This window comes from Dama dama, chromosome 20, assembly GCF_033118175.1.
Source record: "Dama dama isolate Ldn47 chromosome 20, ASM3311817v1, whole genome shotgun sequence".
NCBI classification, from domain to species: Eukaryota; Metazoa; Chordata; class Mammalia; order Artiodactyla; family Cervidae; genus Dama; species Dama dama.
In genome coordinates, this window is record NC_083700.1 from 19024368 (window position 1) to 19039117 (window position 14750).

General features: G+C 44.5%; 1 protein-coding gene across 1 annotated transcript; it reads right to left on the reverse strand.

Moving 5' to 3' along the window:
* Positions 1-314: 314 nt before the first annotated feature.
* Positions 315-1825, reverse strand: LOC133040138 (cornifin alpha-like). The gene is made up of 2 exons (XM_061119891.1): positions 1790-1825; positions 315-747 (listed from the first exon to the last, which is right to left on the reverse strand). Exon 2 carries the CDS (start codon positions 726-728, stop codon positions 315-317), a length of 414 nt encoding a protein of 137 aa, XP_060975874.1. The 5' UTR covers positions 729-747; positions 1790-1825.
* Positions 1826-14750: the final 12925 nt, after the last annotated feature.

Below are 14750 nucleotides of genomic sequence, written 5' to 3' on the forward strand. Positions count from 1 at the left end.
CAGCTATTGAGTTAAACATATTTAATGGGGGCAGAGCAGGGAAGATTCACTTGATTCCCCCAACCCCAACATCTTTCTTCAGATGAGCCCTGAGCAGCTGGAAGACTAGCTCAGCCAGTGAACTTTACAACCTGATTCAGAAGCTCAGGAACCCTCCAGACTGAATGTGAGCGAAGCTTTTTACAGGGTACAAAGAAGGAGGGGTTATGATTCAGGGTGACAGGACACTAATGCAAGTGGGGCAACAGAAGCAGATGGGAGAGGAGATTCAGCCGCTGGTGGTCAGTTCCTCAAGGGCATGGCTGTGGACCCCATTACTTCTGCTTGGTCTTCTGCTGAGCTGGCCCTGGGACGACTGGTGAAGGACAGGGCTCTGGAACCTTGGGATGGCAGGGCTCTGGAACCTTGGGGTGGCAGGGCTCCGGAACCTTGGGATGGCAGGGCTCCGGAACCTTGGGGTGGCAGGGCTCCGGAACCTTGGGGTGGCAGGGCTCCGGAACCTTAGGGTGGCAGGGCTCTGGAACCTTGGGGTGGCAAGGCTCCGGAACCTTGGGGTGGCAGGGCTCTGGAACCTTGGGGTGGCAGGGCTCAGGAACCTTGGTGTGGCATGGCTCCTTGGTTTGAGGGATGCATGGTTCCTGGGGAGGAGGCTGGCAGGGCTGTTTCACCTGATGCTGCTGAAGCTGTGGAGGTGGGATGCAGGGCTGCTTCTGCTGATGGGAACTCATACTTCAAAGGAGGTTGAACCTAGAGACAGAAAAGCTGACTCAATGATTTGATTAAACAGAGAAGAAATCAAGTTAAATGCCAAATAGTTTCATTTCAGGCCCCTTTAGAGGAGACAGTCTCTGTTCCTCCTAGCTAAATTTGATAGTTAAAACATGCTTTGATAATTTCTGAGTTTTTTCAAGAGGAGGAGCTTAAAGGCAACTCATTTCTGTGCCATTTCAGGGGGATTCATTCCTCGGTTCCCTTTCTTCCTCAGACATGTCACATCCCTTATCAATAAACACCCAAGACCACATATTAAGTCATTTAGAAAGTGATGTTGTAGAAAGAACCGCACTGTACACACCTCTAGCATTACACAGAACACCTTGCGACTTACTGTTTGAGTCTATAGAGTCTAAGCTCCTCTGACTTTTCTCTGGCCTTTGTGTACACAGTCCTCTCTGAAATGCTTCCCTTCCCATCTCTGTGGGTCCAAATACTCCTCCATCATAGCTCACATCATGCGTCATCACCAGGAGCTCTTCTTGAGCTCCCCCAAACTGCCACTGCCTTTCCCTGAACCCTCTCTGAAACCAGTCACTATCTACTTTAGATTTCATCTACACATGTGTACATGCATTATCTTCCCTGCTAGGCTGTAAGTTTGCTGAGTAAGTTCTGTGACCATTTGATCCCCTCCACAGTGCCTAGCACTGTGCCTTAAATATAATAATATTCAGTAGATGTCTGTCTTATGAATTAAAATTTGTATAATAAGTTATCATAAACAGAGAATCATGGTGTTGCTTAGTGTGTCCTGAGTTCTAGTGATAACATGACTGCTAATTTACCTTGAGAACTTACAGATTGTCCTCCTTTTTGACCCCCAGTTCCATAGCTGTCCACTGAAGGGGCTACCTTCACCAGCTCTAATGTCCTTTCAAACCCAAACCATGTTTCATTTAAAATAAAGATACCCCAGTATTCTCTCTTCAGCCCTCTTACACGTGTTTGCCTCTGTCCATTTTCCAACAATGATAAAACAAAAATTTCAAATGGGTTCTAATCAGAGACTCACCTGGTACACAGAGAAGAACAGGTTGTCTGGTTGCTCTGGTTGGTTGTGAAGTCAATGGGCCAGCTGGCTTTTTATACAATGAATGAGCCCTGCCTCAAGGAAATACAATCATCGGGGGCCCCTCTGTTTTCATTCCTTACCTGTCAAACATGATTCACCTGACTCCCCTCAATTATCAGTTGGCTCAGCTTTTGTGATGAAAACCACCCACTTGATATTCTTTGGCACTGGCTGTATGACAATGATGTCACCTGGGCCTAATTCCAATTGCCCCTCCCCCTTAGGCCCAGAATAGGGCTTGTTTGGGGGAGGGGTGAACCACAGGCTTCCTGGAGTGTTTGATGAGCTAATCCTAAAGAAAGAACTGAGTCCTTTTGTGGTAGTGCCGCTTTCCTGCTGCCTTTTTCCTTGGGATGGTTGTTCCTCATGTGCTGTGGGATAGAATACATTTGAGCAGATGAACAAGTGGGGAAGGAAGGGGATCAGATGAGCTGAAGTGGTCAAGTGCTGTCTGCCTTATGATGGTAGATGCTAGAGATCATGGAATTGACTGGTTATAGAGTCCTTGTCTGAAATGTCCTACACCCTTATGTTCATCCCCCTGTCTTTCTCCTAACTCCATTAAACTACACACATTTGGAATTACTTAATTATCACCACCACCCCCCCCCCCCCCCCACCACCAACCTCACCCCTCTCTGACTGGTTGCTAATCTGGGTAAACCTGCTTTGCTTTCCCCAGCCACACCTTCACCCCTCTCCTATTTCAGAGATTTTCAAGAGCTAATTCCTCTTCTGGGATAAACTTTTCTCTCCACTCCACCCAGCCTTCTGGACATGGCCCTGCCCTCTTTCCTAACACAACTCTATACCACCCCCACCTGAAAACCTGGTCGTCTTCTCTAACCACCTTTACCCCCAGCCCATTCATGGAGCCCTCCAGGGTGAACGCTTCCCCACCTCTTGCCCACTTTCTACTCCAGACCCAACACCTTGAGAATCTTGCTGGCTGCAATGGTTTCCTCCTCTCTCTGGCTCTGTGTCTTTGGGGAGGATTTCTGGGCATCAGAAATGTGTCTGCTCAAAACAACACTTGCTGTTTTTCAGTCTCTCAGTTGTATCCGACTCTTTGCAACCCCATGGACTGCGGCACACCAGACTTCCCTGTCCTTCACTGTCTCCCAGAGCTTGCTCAAACTCATGTCCAATCAGTTGGTTACACCATTTAACCATCTCATCCTCTGTCATCCCCTTCTTCTGCCTTCAATCTTTCCCAGCATTAGGGTCTTTTCTAATGAGTCAGCTCTTCGCATCAGGTGGCCAAATTATTGGAGCTTCAGCTTCAGCATCAGTCCTTCCAATGAATATTCAGGACTGATTTCCTTTAGGATAGACTGGTTGGATCTCTTTGCAGTCCAAGGGACCCTCATGAGTCTTCTCCAATATCACAGTTCAAAACCATCAATTCAACAGTGTTCCCATAGTAATATCTATATCCTCATTCATTCAATAAACATTGAATAAGTCCTTAGTATACACCTGTTATGTCTCATTCTAGGAGCTTTCCCAGTATGAAGACCCCTTCCCCCCAGAGTAAGAACTCCCTAGGGTGAGGGTCACAGCCTAGATCAGAGCCTCTAGTTTAATGGATCTCTGAGATCTTCACTAGATCCATGCTTCTCAAGTGATAACAGTTTGAGGCTGTGAGAGGTGAAATAACTCACCCAAGATCAAACAAGAGACCCCATGAGAAAACAAATTCCACACAGAAATCCTATGTTCATCTTTGTACTAACCCATCCTTGCTCCTAATGCCTACAGAGCAAATTAAACTCAGGCAGGAAAATGACTAAAGGTGGAAAGGGGGAGCTCAGCCTTCCTGGCTTGGAGCTGAGCCCACTCAGAGTCCTGGGAAAGTACTGTGTAAGTGGCAGTGTGAGGTCAGGAAGAGCCTTGCCTTTTGGGTGAGCCCTTAATATTTGCTAAGATAAATCCTCTTAAGTAGGGAAAAAAGCTGCTGAATGTTTAAAGTGGCTCTGGGGGTAAACAGAAGGTATTTCCAGCACTGCTAAAAATAGAAGGGGCGTGAGTTAGCATAGGGCAAAGTAAGGGGCTCATCTAGTTGATCATTGCTCAGTGGCCTGGGTCTGAGAGAGGGAGAGAAAGGCTGAAATGCTTAAATGTCCATTTGAAGCAGAGTTGTTTTCACGTTGGAGGAAGTCCCAGGGGCATAGTGACAGAGCCTAGGTGCCCTTAACAGTAATAGCATTGAGGATAGCAGTAGATACTTCTGAGCATCTGCCCAGGCACAGCTCCCCTCCATGATGGTCAGATCCTAGAGAGTCTCCTCACCATGGGCTTCTCTTTCTGGGGACATAAGAGCAGGGATTCCCTGAGGGTCCTTACACTGGCAATTTCCTCTGATGAACGCAACATGAAACTGAAGTCACTGCTTCCCTCAAAACACAATATGTTACTAGGTGTGGCCTTTGGAGAATCCTAGTCACCCTTAAACCCAGGTGTATAGATAGCTCCTCCTTCCTCTACCCCCAAACACATACCTAAATGCTTATGGATCACATGCTGGCTCCACAGGCAGTCACCTCTTATGACCCTGAGTCCTAGGGAGGCCTCCCACTGTGCGCCCAGCACCCTTTGTCCACATCCACCCATGGTGCCTGGTAAGTAGGAGCTGCTCAGTGACTTGGTGATTATAGAATGACTGACTGACTGACTCAATGAATGGGTGAATGGATGAATGGCATAATCTGATTTCCGAGAAATGAGTTGAAAGGGAGAGTAAGGGTTCAGCAAAGCTTAGGGACAGACAGCTTCCGCTGCCTTCTCCACCCAGTGTTCATGGTCAGCCAGTTTAATGATCTGTCTCCCTCTGGCCTGCTACCAGCACCATGAAGACAGCCGAGCTCCTAGCCTCTCACCTCACTTTAACACTCCTCTGGGCTTGGGCCAGGTCCCTCTCTTCACCCAAACTCCTTCTCACAGGTTCCTGACATAGGGGGCTTGGGGCAGAATCTGTTGCTACATTTGGTAAGATTCTCAGGCCTGAGGAACCTGCTTCCTGCTCTCTGCCATGTGGTATCACCCAGCTTGTCTCAGGCTCTGGAGGATCTGAACCCAGCTCTGGGTCTTGGCTCTGGATGTCAAAGAATTTCCCTGTCACCCAGCATCCCACCCTGACTGGGTTCTCCTGCCTGTCTTGACTTGTGCTTCCTGCACTCCACCCCACACAGCTCTGGATCCCGACTCTGTAACTTTCCCTTGACCCCTGACATCATTTTCCCCATTTGTTCGTCTGAAGCTCACCAGTGGTTGGTATTAAGTCAGTTCTCCCTTTCAAAGAAGGTCTGCTTTTTACCATCAGGGTTGGGCTAGCCAGTGAACCTGGCTCCATAAACTTCCCACACAAAGAAAGGGGAAACTGGGTGGTTTCTGATGGTGAATGTGTCTCTCAGAATTCCTTGACCTTTCGCAGGAGGCTGCTGCTCCTCCTCAGTCAAAACCCAGCTCCCCTCTGGACCAGCTGGGGAATCTTTCCTCCACTAGCTAGCTCTGAGTGTGGAGCCAGTTCCTCACTTGTGTACAGAGCAAGGAAGGGGACCCCCAGACTTGTGAACACAGTGATCACACTCTTCCTTTTCTGACTGAGGTCACTCCCTCCTCCTTTCCTTCCCCAAGGCCCAGAGCACACAGGGACTGACTTGCCAAATTCAAAAGCCCATCATTTTACCGCAGGAACCCATATTTAAAATATGGTAACATCTAGAAACACATGAGAGTTTTACTGTCACCCTCCCCCTGACCACTGTGAGGAGCTCAGGAGACCAGAATGTTGACCCCCACCTCCCCCCCACATTTCAGGCTCGGATGGTTAAAGGAAAACAAAGTCTCTACAACACACAGTGCCCCCATCTATAAAAGAAGAGAAGGAGACGAAAGACCAGACCTAGGTGTTTAGAAGCCTCCTGGTTGCTTCGGCACAGGAGGCAAGAGGAGCAATGGTTGCCGGCATGAATGCTGAGCTGGAAAGAGCGTGGAAGTCCTAATGCTGGTGAGCCTCTGCCCAGCCCAGTCCGCAGGGAGCAAGAGGGAGGTGGAATATGGAAGGGACTTGGTCCAAGCCACACAGCTTCTTTCTTTATTGGAATCTAGCTGATGTACAACGGTGTGCTAGTTTCAGTGTGTTACTCATTCAGTCCTGTCCCACTCATTGTGACCCCATGGACTGTAGCCCGCCAGGAGTGTTAGTTTCAGGTATACGGCAAAGTGAATCAGTAATACACATATCCACTTTTTTTTCCCCCAGATTCTTTTCCCATGAAGGTCATTACTGATTTCTGAGAAGAGCTCTCTGTGCTATTCAGTAGATCACTATTCAGTTTGGTTCAGTTCAGTCGCTCAGTCATATCTGACTCTTTGCAACCCCATGAACTACAGCATGCCAGGCCTCCCAGTCCATCACCAACTCCCGGAGTCCACCCAAACCCATGTCTATTGAGTCGGTGATGCCATCCAACCATCTCATCCTCTGTCATCCCCTTCCCCTCCTGCCCCCAATCCTTCCCAGCATCAGGGTCTTTCAAATGAGTCAGCTCTTCACATTGGGTGGCCAAAGTATTGGAGTTTCAGCTTCAACATCAGTCCTTCTAATGAATATTCAGGACTGACCTCCTTTAGGATGGACTGGTTGGATCTCCATGCAGTCCAAGAGACTCTCAAGAGTGTTCTCCAACACCACAGTTCAAAAGCATCAATTCTTCGGTGCTCAGCTCAGTTGGACTTTATAGTCCAACTCTCACATCCATACATGACCACTGGAAAAACCATAACCTTGACTAGACAGACGTTTGTTGACAAAGTAATGTCTCTGCTTTTTAATATGCTGTCTATATTTTGGTCATAACTTTCCTTCCAAGGAGTGTCTTTTAATTTCATGGCTGCAATCACCATCTGCGGTGATTTTGAAGTCCAGAAAAATAAAGTCAGTCACTGTTTCCACTGTTTCCCTATCTATTTGCCATGAAGTGATGGGACTGGATGCCATGATCTTAGTTTTCTGAATGTTGAGCTTTAAGCCAACTTTTTCACTCTCCTCTTTCACTTTCATCAAGAGGCTCTTTAGTTCTTCTTCACTTTCTGCCATAAGGGTGGTGTCATCTGCATATCTGAGGTTATTGATATTTCTCCTGGCAATCTTGATTCCAGCTTGTGCTTCCTCCAGCCCAGCGTTTCTCATGATGTACTCGGCAATGGCACCCCACTCCAGTACTCTTGCCTGGAAAATCCCATGGACGGAGAAGCCTGGTAGGCTGCAGTCCATGGGGTTGCTAAGAGTCGGACACAACTGAGAGACTTCACTTTCACTTTTCACTTTCATGCATTGGAGAAGGAAATGGCAACCCACTCCGGTGTTCTTGCCTGGAGAATCCCAGGGACGGCGGAGTCTGGTGGGCTGCCATCTATGGGATTGCACAGAGTCGGACACGACTGAAGCGACTTAGCAGCAGCAACTCTGCATATAAGTTAAATAAGCAGGGTGACAATATACAGCCTTGACATACTCCTTTTCCTATTTGGAACCAGTCTGTTGTTCCACATCCAGTTCTAACTGTTCCTTCCTGACCTGCAAACAGGTTTCTCAAGAGGCAGGTCAGGTGGTCTGGTATTCCCATCTCTTTCAGAATTTTCCACAGTTTATGGTGATCCACACAGTCAAAGGCTTTGACTTAGTCAATAAAGCAGAAATAGATGTTTTTCTGGAACTCTCTCGCTTTTTCGATGATCCTTTGGATGTTGGCAATTTGATCTCTGGTTCCTCTGCCTTTTCTAAAACCAGCTTGAACATCTGGAAGTTCACGGTTCACAGTACTGCTGAAGCCTGGCTTGGAGAATTTTGAGCATTACTTGACTAGCGTGTGGATGAGTGCGATTGCGCGGTAGTCTGAGCGTTCTGTGGCATTGCCCTTCTTGGGATGGAGTGAACACTGACCTTGTCCATTATCAGGAATCTATTTACATACAGTAGTGTGTATATGGCAATCTCAGTCTCCTAGTTTACCCTTCCCCCTCTCCTTTCTCCTTGGTAACGAAAGTTTGTTTTCTATATCTGTGACTATTTATGTTTTACAGATAAATTCATTTGTAACATTTTTAAAAGATTTCACATATAAATGATATCATATGATATTTGTCTTTCTTTTTTCTTACTTGCTTCCTTATGACAACCTCTAGGTCCATCCATGATGCAAATGGCATCATTTTGTTCTTTTTTATGACTGAGTGATATTTCACTGCATATATATATATATATATATATATACACACATATATATATGCACCCTGTAATATCTATATCTATAGCTATATATGCCACATATTCTTTATTCACTCCTCCGTTGATGAACATTTAGTTTGCTTTCATATCTTGGCTGTTATGAATAGTGCTTCATGGCTTCTTTAGTGGAAGAATCAAAGAGAAACCTGTCTTCCTAAGAACAGAGTTCTTTACCCTCCTTCTTTTCTTTCCCCTGAAAGGATGGATAAAAATTTAAATCTGGCTTCTTTTACTTAAGGTAAGAAGAAAGAAAGGGCCAAGGCTTAGTGTCTGACCCAGTTGTTATGCTCTTGTTAATTAGATGACCTTGAGCAAGTTACCTAATCTTCCTACACTTCAACATCCTATTTTTTATAATAGGAACTTTAATTGTATTTCACAAGATTATTGTAAAGATTAAATGAAATGATGCTTCAAACACTGTTAGGATGAATGAATGTTGTACATAATCATTCTTGCTAATTTGTCTCATTGTTTCCTTTCACTTTAAATCTCATGAATCTTCTTTCTCTTGTCTGTGTGTTTTTCCTTTTCTTCTCTCATTGTGTGCATGTGTGAAAGAGAGAGAAGGGACCCAAGGACAGGGTGCCCTTCTAGAGTGGGGCCACACGCTTGGGCTTTATGGTTGCTTTATCTCCTCTCATTTTTTCTACGACACTTTCAGATGTACATGTTTGTCAGATTATATATAAGTTATTGGTTAGTGGCAGTGACCACACAGTCCATACTTTATTCAAGTTGGAGTGCAGGGGCTGGCTAAAGTTGGTGATCATGCAATGATGTGGACATGCCCTAGGTAAGGAAATTGAGGCAGAAAAATGTAAAGGAACTCTCCCAAGAGGTCATAAAAGTAGGATGTGCCAGGACACAGTCCCTTAACAACTTTGCCATGCTGCTTCTCAATACTTGTGGGATATTCTATATGCTGGAGAGTGAGGAGGAGGAGAGGGAGGATAGGACAAGGAATAGGATAAGGAGAAGAAGAGGGAGCGGAGGGAGGGGGGGAATCCTGGTTGGGTCCTCACATTCTCACACAGCCGAACAAGCATTTGCCTATCTGTTGTCTTTTCTAGACAGAGTTTCTCTATCTTGAAATAGAAGTAGGATAGGGTATAGATGATCAAAGACATACACAGAGAGAACGAGAGGCTACTGAGTTTTGAAATGGAATCAGGGATGGTTCAGATTTATATCATAGATAAATGCTCCCCCACTGATCACTCATTGCCCCTTGGGCTGTTGAAGGGGCAGAATAATAACCCCATGACTAAGCATCTTTGGACAGAGAGTCCAAAACCCTGTTGGAGGTGACTGCTGTTTGTAGTTGTTGGTTCCATCTTGTTTCTTCAGCTGTGCTTGCTTCATCACTGATCCACCTCTACAGAAAACACCTCCAGAGTGCAGAATGGCTTCTAGATGTCACAGATTTGAGGGGACTTCCATGGTGGTCCAGTGGCTAAGACTCTGCCCCCCCAATGCTCGGGCCTAGATTCAATTCCTGGTCAGGGAACTAGATCCCAATGCTGCAACTAAAGATCTTATGCACCACTACTAAGACCTGGCACAACCAAACAAATATTTCTTAAAAAACAACAATAAATTTAAAAAACAGATCATAGGTTTGAAAACATAAAGTCTTATGTTCAAGTTCTACCTCTGCTCCTTACTAGCTGTGTGTGTGTGTGTGTGTGTGTGTGTGTGTGTGTGTGTATGTATGTGTGTGTGTGAGAGAGAGAGAGAGACAGAGACAGAGAGACAGAGAGAGATTGGGAAAGTTTCTTAATAATAATAGCTCCTATTTGATTAGGGCTTCCCTGGTGGCTCAGTGGTAAAGAATCTGCTTGCCAATGCAGGAGACACATGAGACCCTGGGTTCAATTCCTGACTTGGGAAGAGTACTTGGAGAAGACATGGCATCTACACAGTGTTAGACTTTGTTCTAGGCACTTGGCACTAATCCCCACAACATCACTGCTAGGAGCAGGTCATGAAAAACATTCTACAGATATGGAAGCTGAAGCACAGAGAATGTCCCCTGCCCAAATTTACATGGTAAATAGGTGGAAGGGTCAAGAAGTAAATTTAGCATTGTGACTCTGAGACCTTAATCAATCTCAATTTATCTTACCAATAAGTTAGGAATGATAAGATTTGCTTCCAGAGCTACTATTAAGTGAGATTATACATGTAAAGTGACTGTGGTAGTGAGCAGAGCATAGCAGATAGATTCTAGATATCAAGTGCATTGCTTCTCCTGAGAGTCTGAAGTACATCTGTTGTTAGAAACTCATCTCCAGTGACTCAGAACATTCCATAATTGTCTTGATTTGGGAAGTAGTCATCCATTTATTTAACACATAGTTGCTGAATGACAACCACATGTCAAGCATGGAGTCCCAGCCTATATGAAGTCTGGTAGAGAAATGGGCAGCCTTCTGGGAGCTTCTGGGACTCAGTACCCATCAGTGAGGAGTGTTCCCCTAACTGACCTAAGCGTAAGAGTCACTTGGAGTGCTTGTTAAAATACAGCAACAACCTATTCATCTTCATGTAATACGAGTAGCCAGAGGATGCCTGGGGATCTGTATTTCTAAAGTGCTCATTAGGTGGTTTTTGTGATCAGATAACTTGGGAAACACTAGATTCTAAGCCCAGTGGTTTTTCTACCTTGATTGAAATGGACATTATCTGGTATCTTTAAAAATATCCCTATGGACTCCACTTGAGATTTATTTAATCAGTTGATTTAAAAAAAAAAAAAAAAGTCCTCAGAGGCAAGCAGGTTTGAAAATCATTGCTCCAACAGAATATCTCAACTCTTAGGATTTTAAGGCAGACAAGGAGCCCCAGTCCATAACTCCTTCAGGTGGAAGGAGGTACAGGGTGGTGCTAATTTACTGGGGCACTTCGTGATGTTGATGTTGATGCAACTAGATGCTCGTGGATGTGAGTGTTTGGCCTAAGGATATTGGGAACCTTGGAAAGCAATTAAGTTCCATTCAAAGAAGGCTAAGTACTTCCACATACCCTTGAACCCCCACCTTCCCTCCAGGGAATCATCAAAAGACAGGCTCAGGCTGGTTTGCCTGGGCTGGTTTTGGACTCAGTGGCCTGAAGCCAAGAGATGGTTCTGTGTCACCTGCCTGTATACCATCATGCTCATGATACTGAGAATTTTTGGGAGTGTAAAGGAAGCAAGACTTTACCTCTACCCATTTTAAGTTTTTACCTAGGACTCCTTAAAAAAAAAAAGTGAGAGAGAGATCAACAAGAGAAAATCAGTTTATTAATGCACACAGCACACATCACTCTAAAACAAAAAATAACTCAAAGCTGTGGCCCAGGACTGTGGCTTGTATAGCATCTTCAACAAAGACCAATACATCTGTAGAGAAATGACAGGACAAAGGAAAGCGATTTTAGGCTTCCAAGGGCAGCAGACCGTGGGAAGGTAAATAAATGGGCAGGAACTAATGGAGGAAGATTGGTTTGCAGATTCTTCTCCTGCCATCTCTGGTCTGATGAGATTCTATCCCCAGTATTAGAATTTATATTCTGCTTTTAGGCCAAAAGGAGGGGGGCGGGGAGGTGGATTTTTCTGTCTTTGCTGTTTCTTAATTGCCTTCAGCATGAAATAATTTTTTATGTCAAAGGGGCATATCTGGGGTGACATATTCTTATTTCCTTCAGTGGATTAGAGGTCTATGCCTCCCACATCCAGGAAGCTTCTGGCAGGGCCAAATTATGAACTTTGGAGTCCCAAAGTACTGAAAATTATAGCTTCCCGCCTCCCTCCTTCCTCTGCCAATTCAAAATAAATCTTTATTTTTCAAAACCTAAAATGCACAGTTGCAACTTTTAAAAAATATTTTCTGGTTTACTTTCATCTGAAATTGTTCATAAGTCTGACATTCTTTCTCTAAAAAAAAAAAAAAAAGTCTTTATTGAATTTGTTACAATATTGCTTCTGTTTTATGTTTTGGGATTTTTTTTTTTTCTTTTTTTTTGGCCATGAGATGTGTGGGATCTTAGCTTCCCGACCAGGGTTTGAACCCTCACCCCCTGCTTTGGAAGGTGAAGTGCTAACCACTGGGCAGCCAGGGAAGTCCCCTGACCTTCTTTCATTTGTTTATTCTCTCATTTCCTGGGCTTTGCCCATGCCCAGAACACGTGGACTTTATATATTAGATCAGCAGATCCACTCTTATGGGAATAGAGAGGGTGGGGTAGGGAATAGCACTTACAAAAGTACAAAGCACCCCTGACCCCAATTGTCCGTGGGGTTTTCCAGGCAAGAATACACCATTTCCTTCTCCAGGGGATCTTCCTGACCCAGGGATTGAACTCATGTCTCCTGTGTCTCCTGTGTTGCAGGTGGATTCTTTACCCGCTGAGCCATTGAGGAAGCCCTACCCCTATGCATGGACCCACCTAACTGTTGGGCAGAAAGAAAACATCCAATCCAACTTCTCATTTTATGGACAAAGGACCCAGGTTAAGGGACTTACTGAAAATCATAGGTCTATTTAGTAGCAGAACCAGAACAAGGACCCATGTCCCTTCTTTCCTGGACCCGAGTGCTCTCCACACTGGGAAAGAGACAATTACAATTGGCATAGATTCCTGAGTCAGAAAAGACACTTCCATATGGCCACTCTCTAGGCAGAGTGGTGTCCTTAGGCTAATGTTTTAGAGCTACCTTCCCCAGTTGTAAAAGATAGTTGTAAGACTAACCATTTATTAAGCATATACAATATGTCAATTGAGCATATACAATATACAATACAGTCAATTTATAGATATTATCACCACAAAAATTCTGCAAATAATTGTTCTTAAACCATTACAGTTTTTCACATGTGATGAAACTAAGTCTCAGGATGTAAGTGAGTGGATGCAGTTGGACAGCTAGGAAACAAGAGATCCTGAGATTCAATGCTGTTCAGTCTGACTACAGAACCCATGTCCCATTCTCCAAAGGAACTGTCAGAACAGCTCCAATGCAGACACCATGCCTGGGCACTTGGCCTCTAAGGGGCTCTTGGCCAGAAGAGGCAGTGGCAGAGAATAGGAGCCGACCAGGTTTGTGATCACCCAGTTGAGCAAGTGGATCAGGTGGGGCATTGTTTTGCTCTGGGGTGGAGAGAAATTTCCGGGCAAGTGGAGGAAGAGGGATAGAGAGAGAAAATGGCAATGAGCCTTCCCCCCATTTCTGTAGTATTTAGAGTTCTAAGTACACTTTCCTTTCTGCAGAAGAACAGAAATATTGTTTTAATCTTACTGATTTATTTTGAACGGGGTTTGAAGACATGATGGGAGAGGAAATTAGTGAAATACACACAGGAACATTGAAAAAAAAGCATCATTTTTCAAGTAAATTAAGGTTGGAAATATAACCTTTAAAAAATTGGAGGCAGGATATTATATTGGAAACTGTGTGTATGTTAAGTCGCTTCAGCCGTGTCCAACAATTTGTGACTCCATGGACTGTAGCCCGCCCAGGCTCCTTTGTCCATGGGATTCTCCAGGCAAGAGTACTGGAGTGGGTTCCCATTTCCTCTTCCAGGAGATTTTCCTGACCCAGGGATCAAACCTGCACCTCCTGCATTGCAGGCAGATTCTTTACCACAAGGTAAGACCCATACAGGAAACTGCACGCAGTTCAGTGAAATTTCACAAAGTGGCTGCATCCATTTACCTAGGACCCAGATAAAGACAGAATTTGACCAATTTCCCCTACTACAGCCTTCCTCTCACCTTCTAGTCATTCTGACTCTGTAAATAGAATCATTCAATATGTGCTTTTAATGTCTGCATTCTTTCCCTCAAGATTGTGTTTATGAGATTTGCCCACGCTGTGTAGGATAATGTGTCTAATGTCATTGTTTTGTAGCATCTCATTGTATGATTAAATGGGTATTTAGAATATTTTTGGCGTGGACTTATTACAAATTCTGCTGCTATGAGCATCTTCATACACGTGCTTTAGTGTCATATGTATACACTTCTGTTGTGTATGCTCTAAAGAATGAACTTGCTGGGATGAGATGTGTATGCTCAATGTTAGAAAGTACTGTGCAATAGTTTTTCAAAGTGGCTGCCCCGTGTAGGCTCTCATCAACAGTTCTGATTTATCCATTTCTTATGAGAACCTAGTATTGTTTGTGCTCTTAATTTTAGCTAATATGTTGGAATATATAGTGGTACCATGCTTTCATTATAATTTGTATATCCCTGAAGATATTAGGGAGAGTGTTCAGCATCTTTTTATACAGTTACTGCTCATTCTTTTTCATGACCTATTCAAATCTTTGCCCATTTTTCTAGTAGGTTACCTAAAAAATAGTGGTTTTTATTGATCTAGGAGTCCTTTATATATTCTGAATACAATGTTTTATCTATTTTATATCTTATATTTATATCAGTTCAGTTCAGTTCAGTCTCTCAGTCATGTCCAACTCTTTGCGACCCCATGAATCGCAGCACAACAGGCCTCCCTGTCCATCACCAACTCCCGGAGTTTACTCAAACTCATGCCCATTGAGTCGGTGATGCCATCCAGCCATCTCATCCTCTGTCATCCCCTTCTCCTCCTGCCCTCAATCCCTC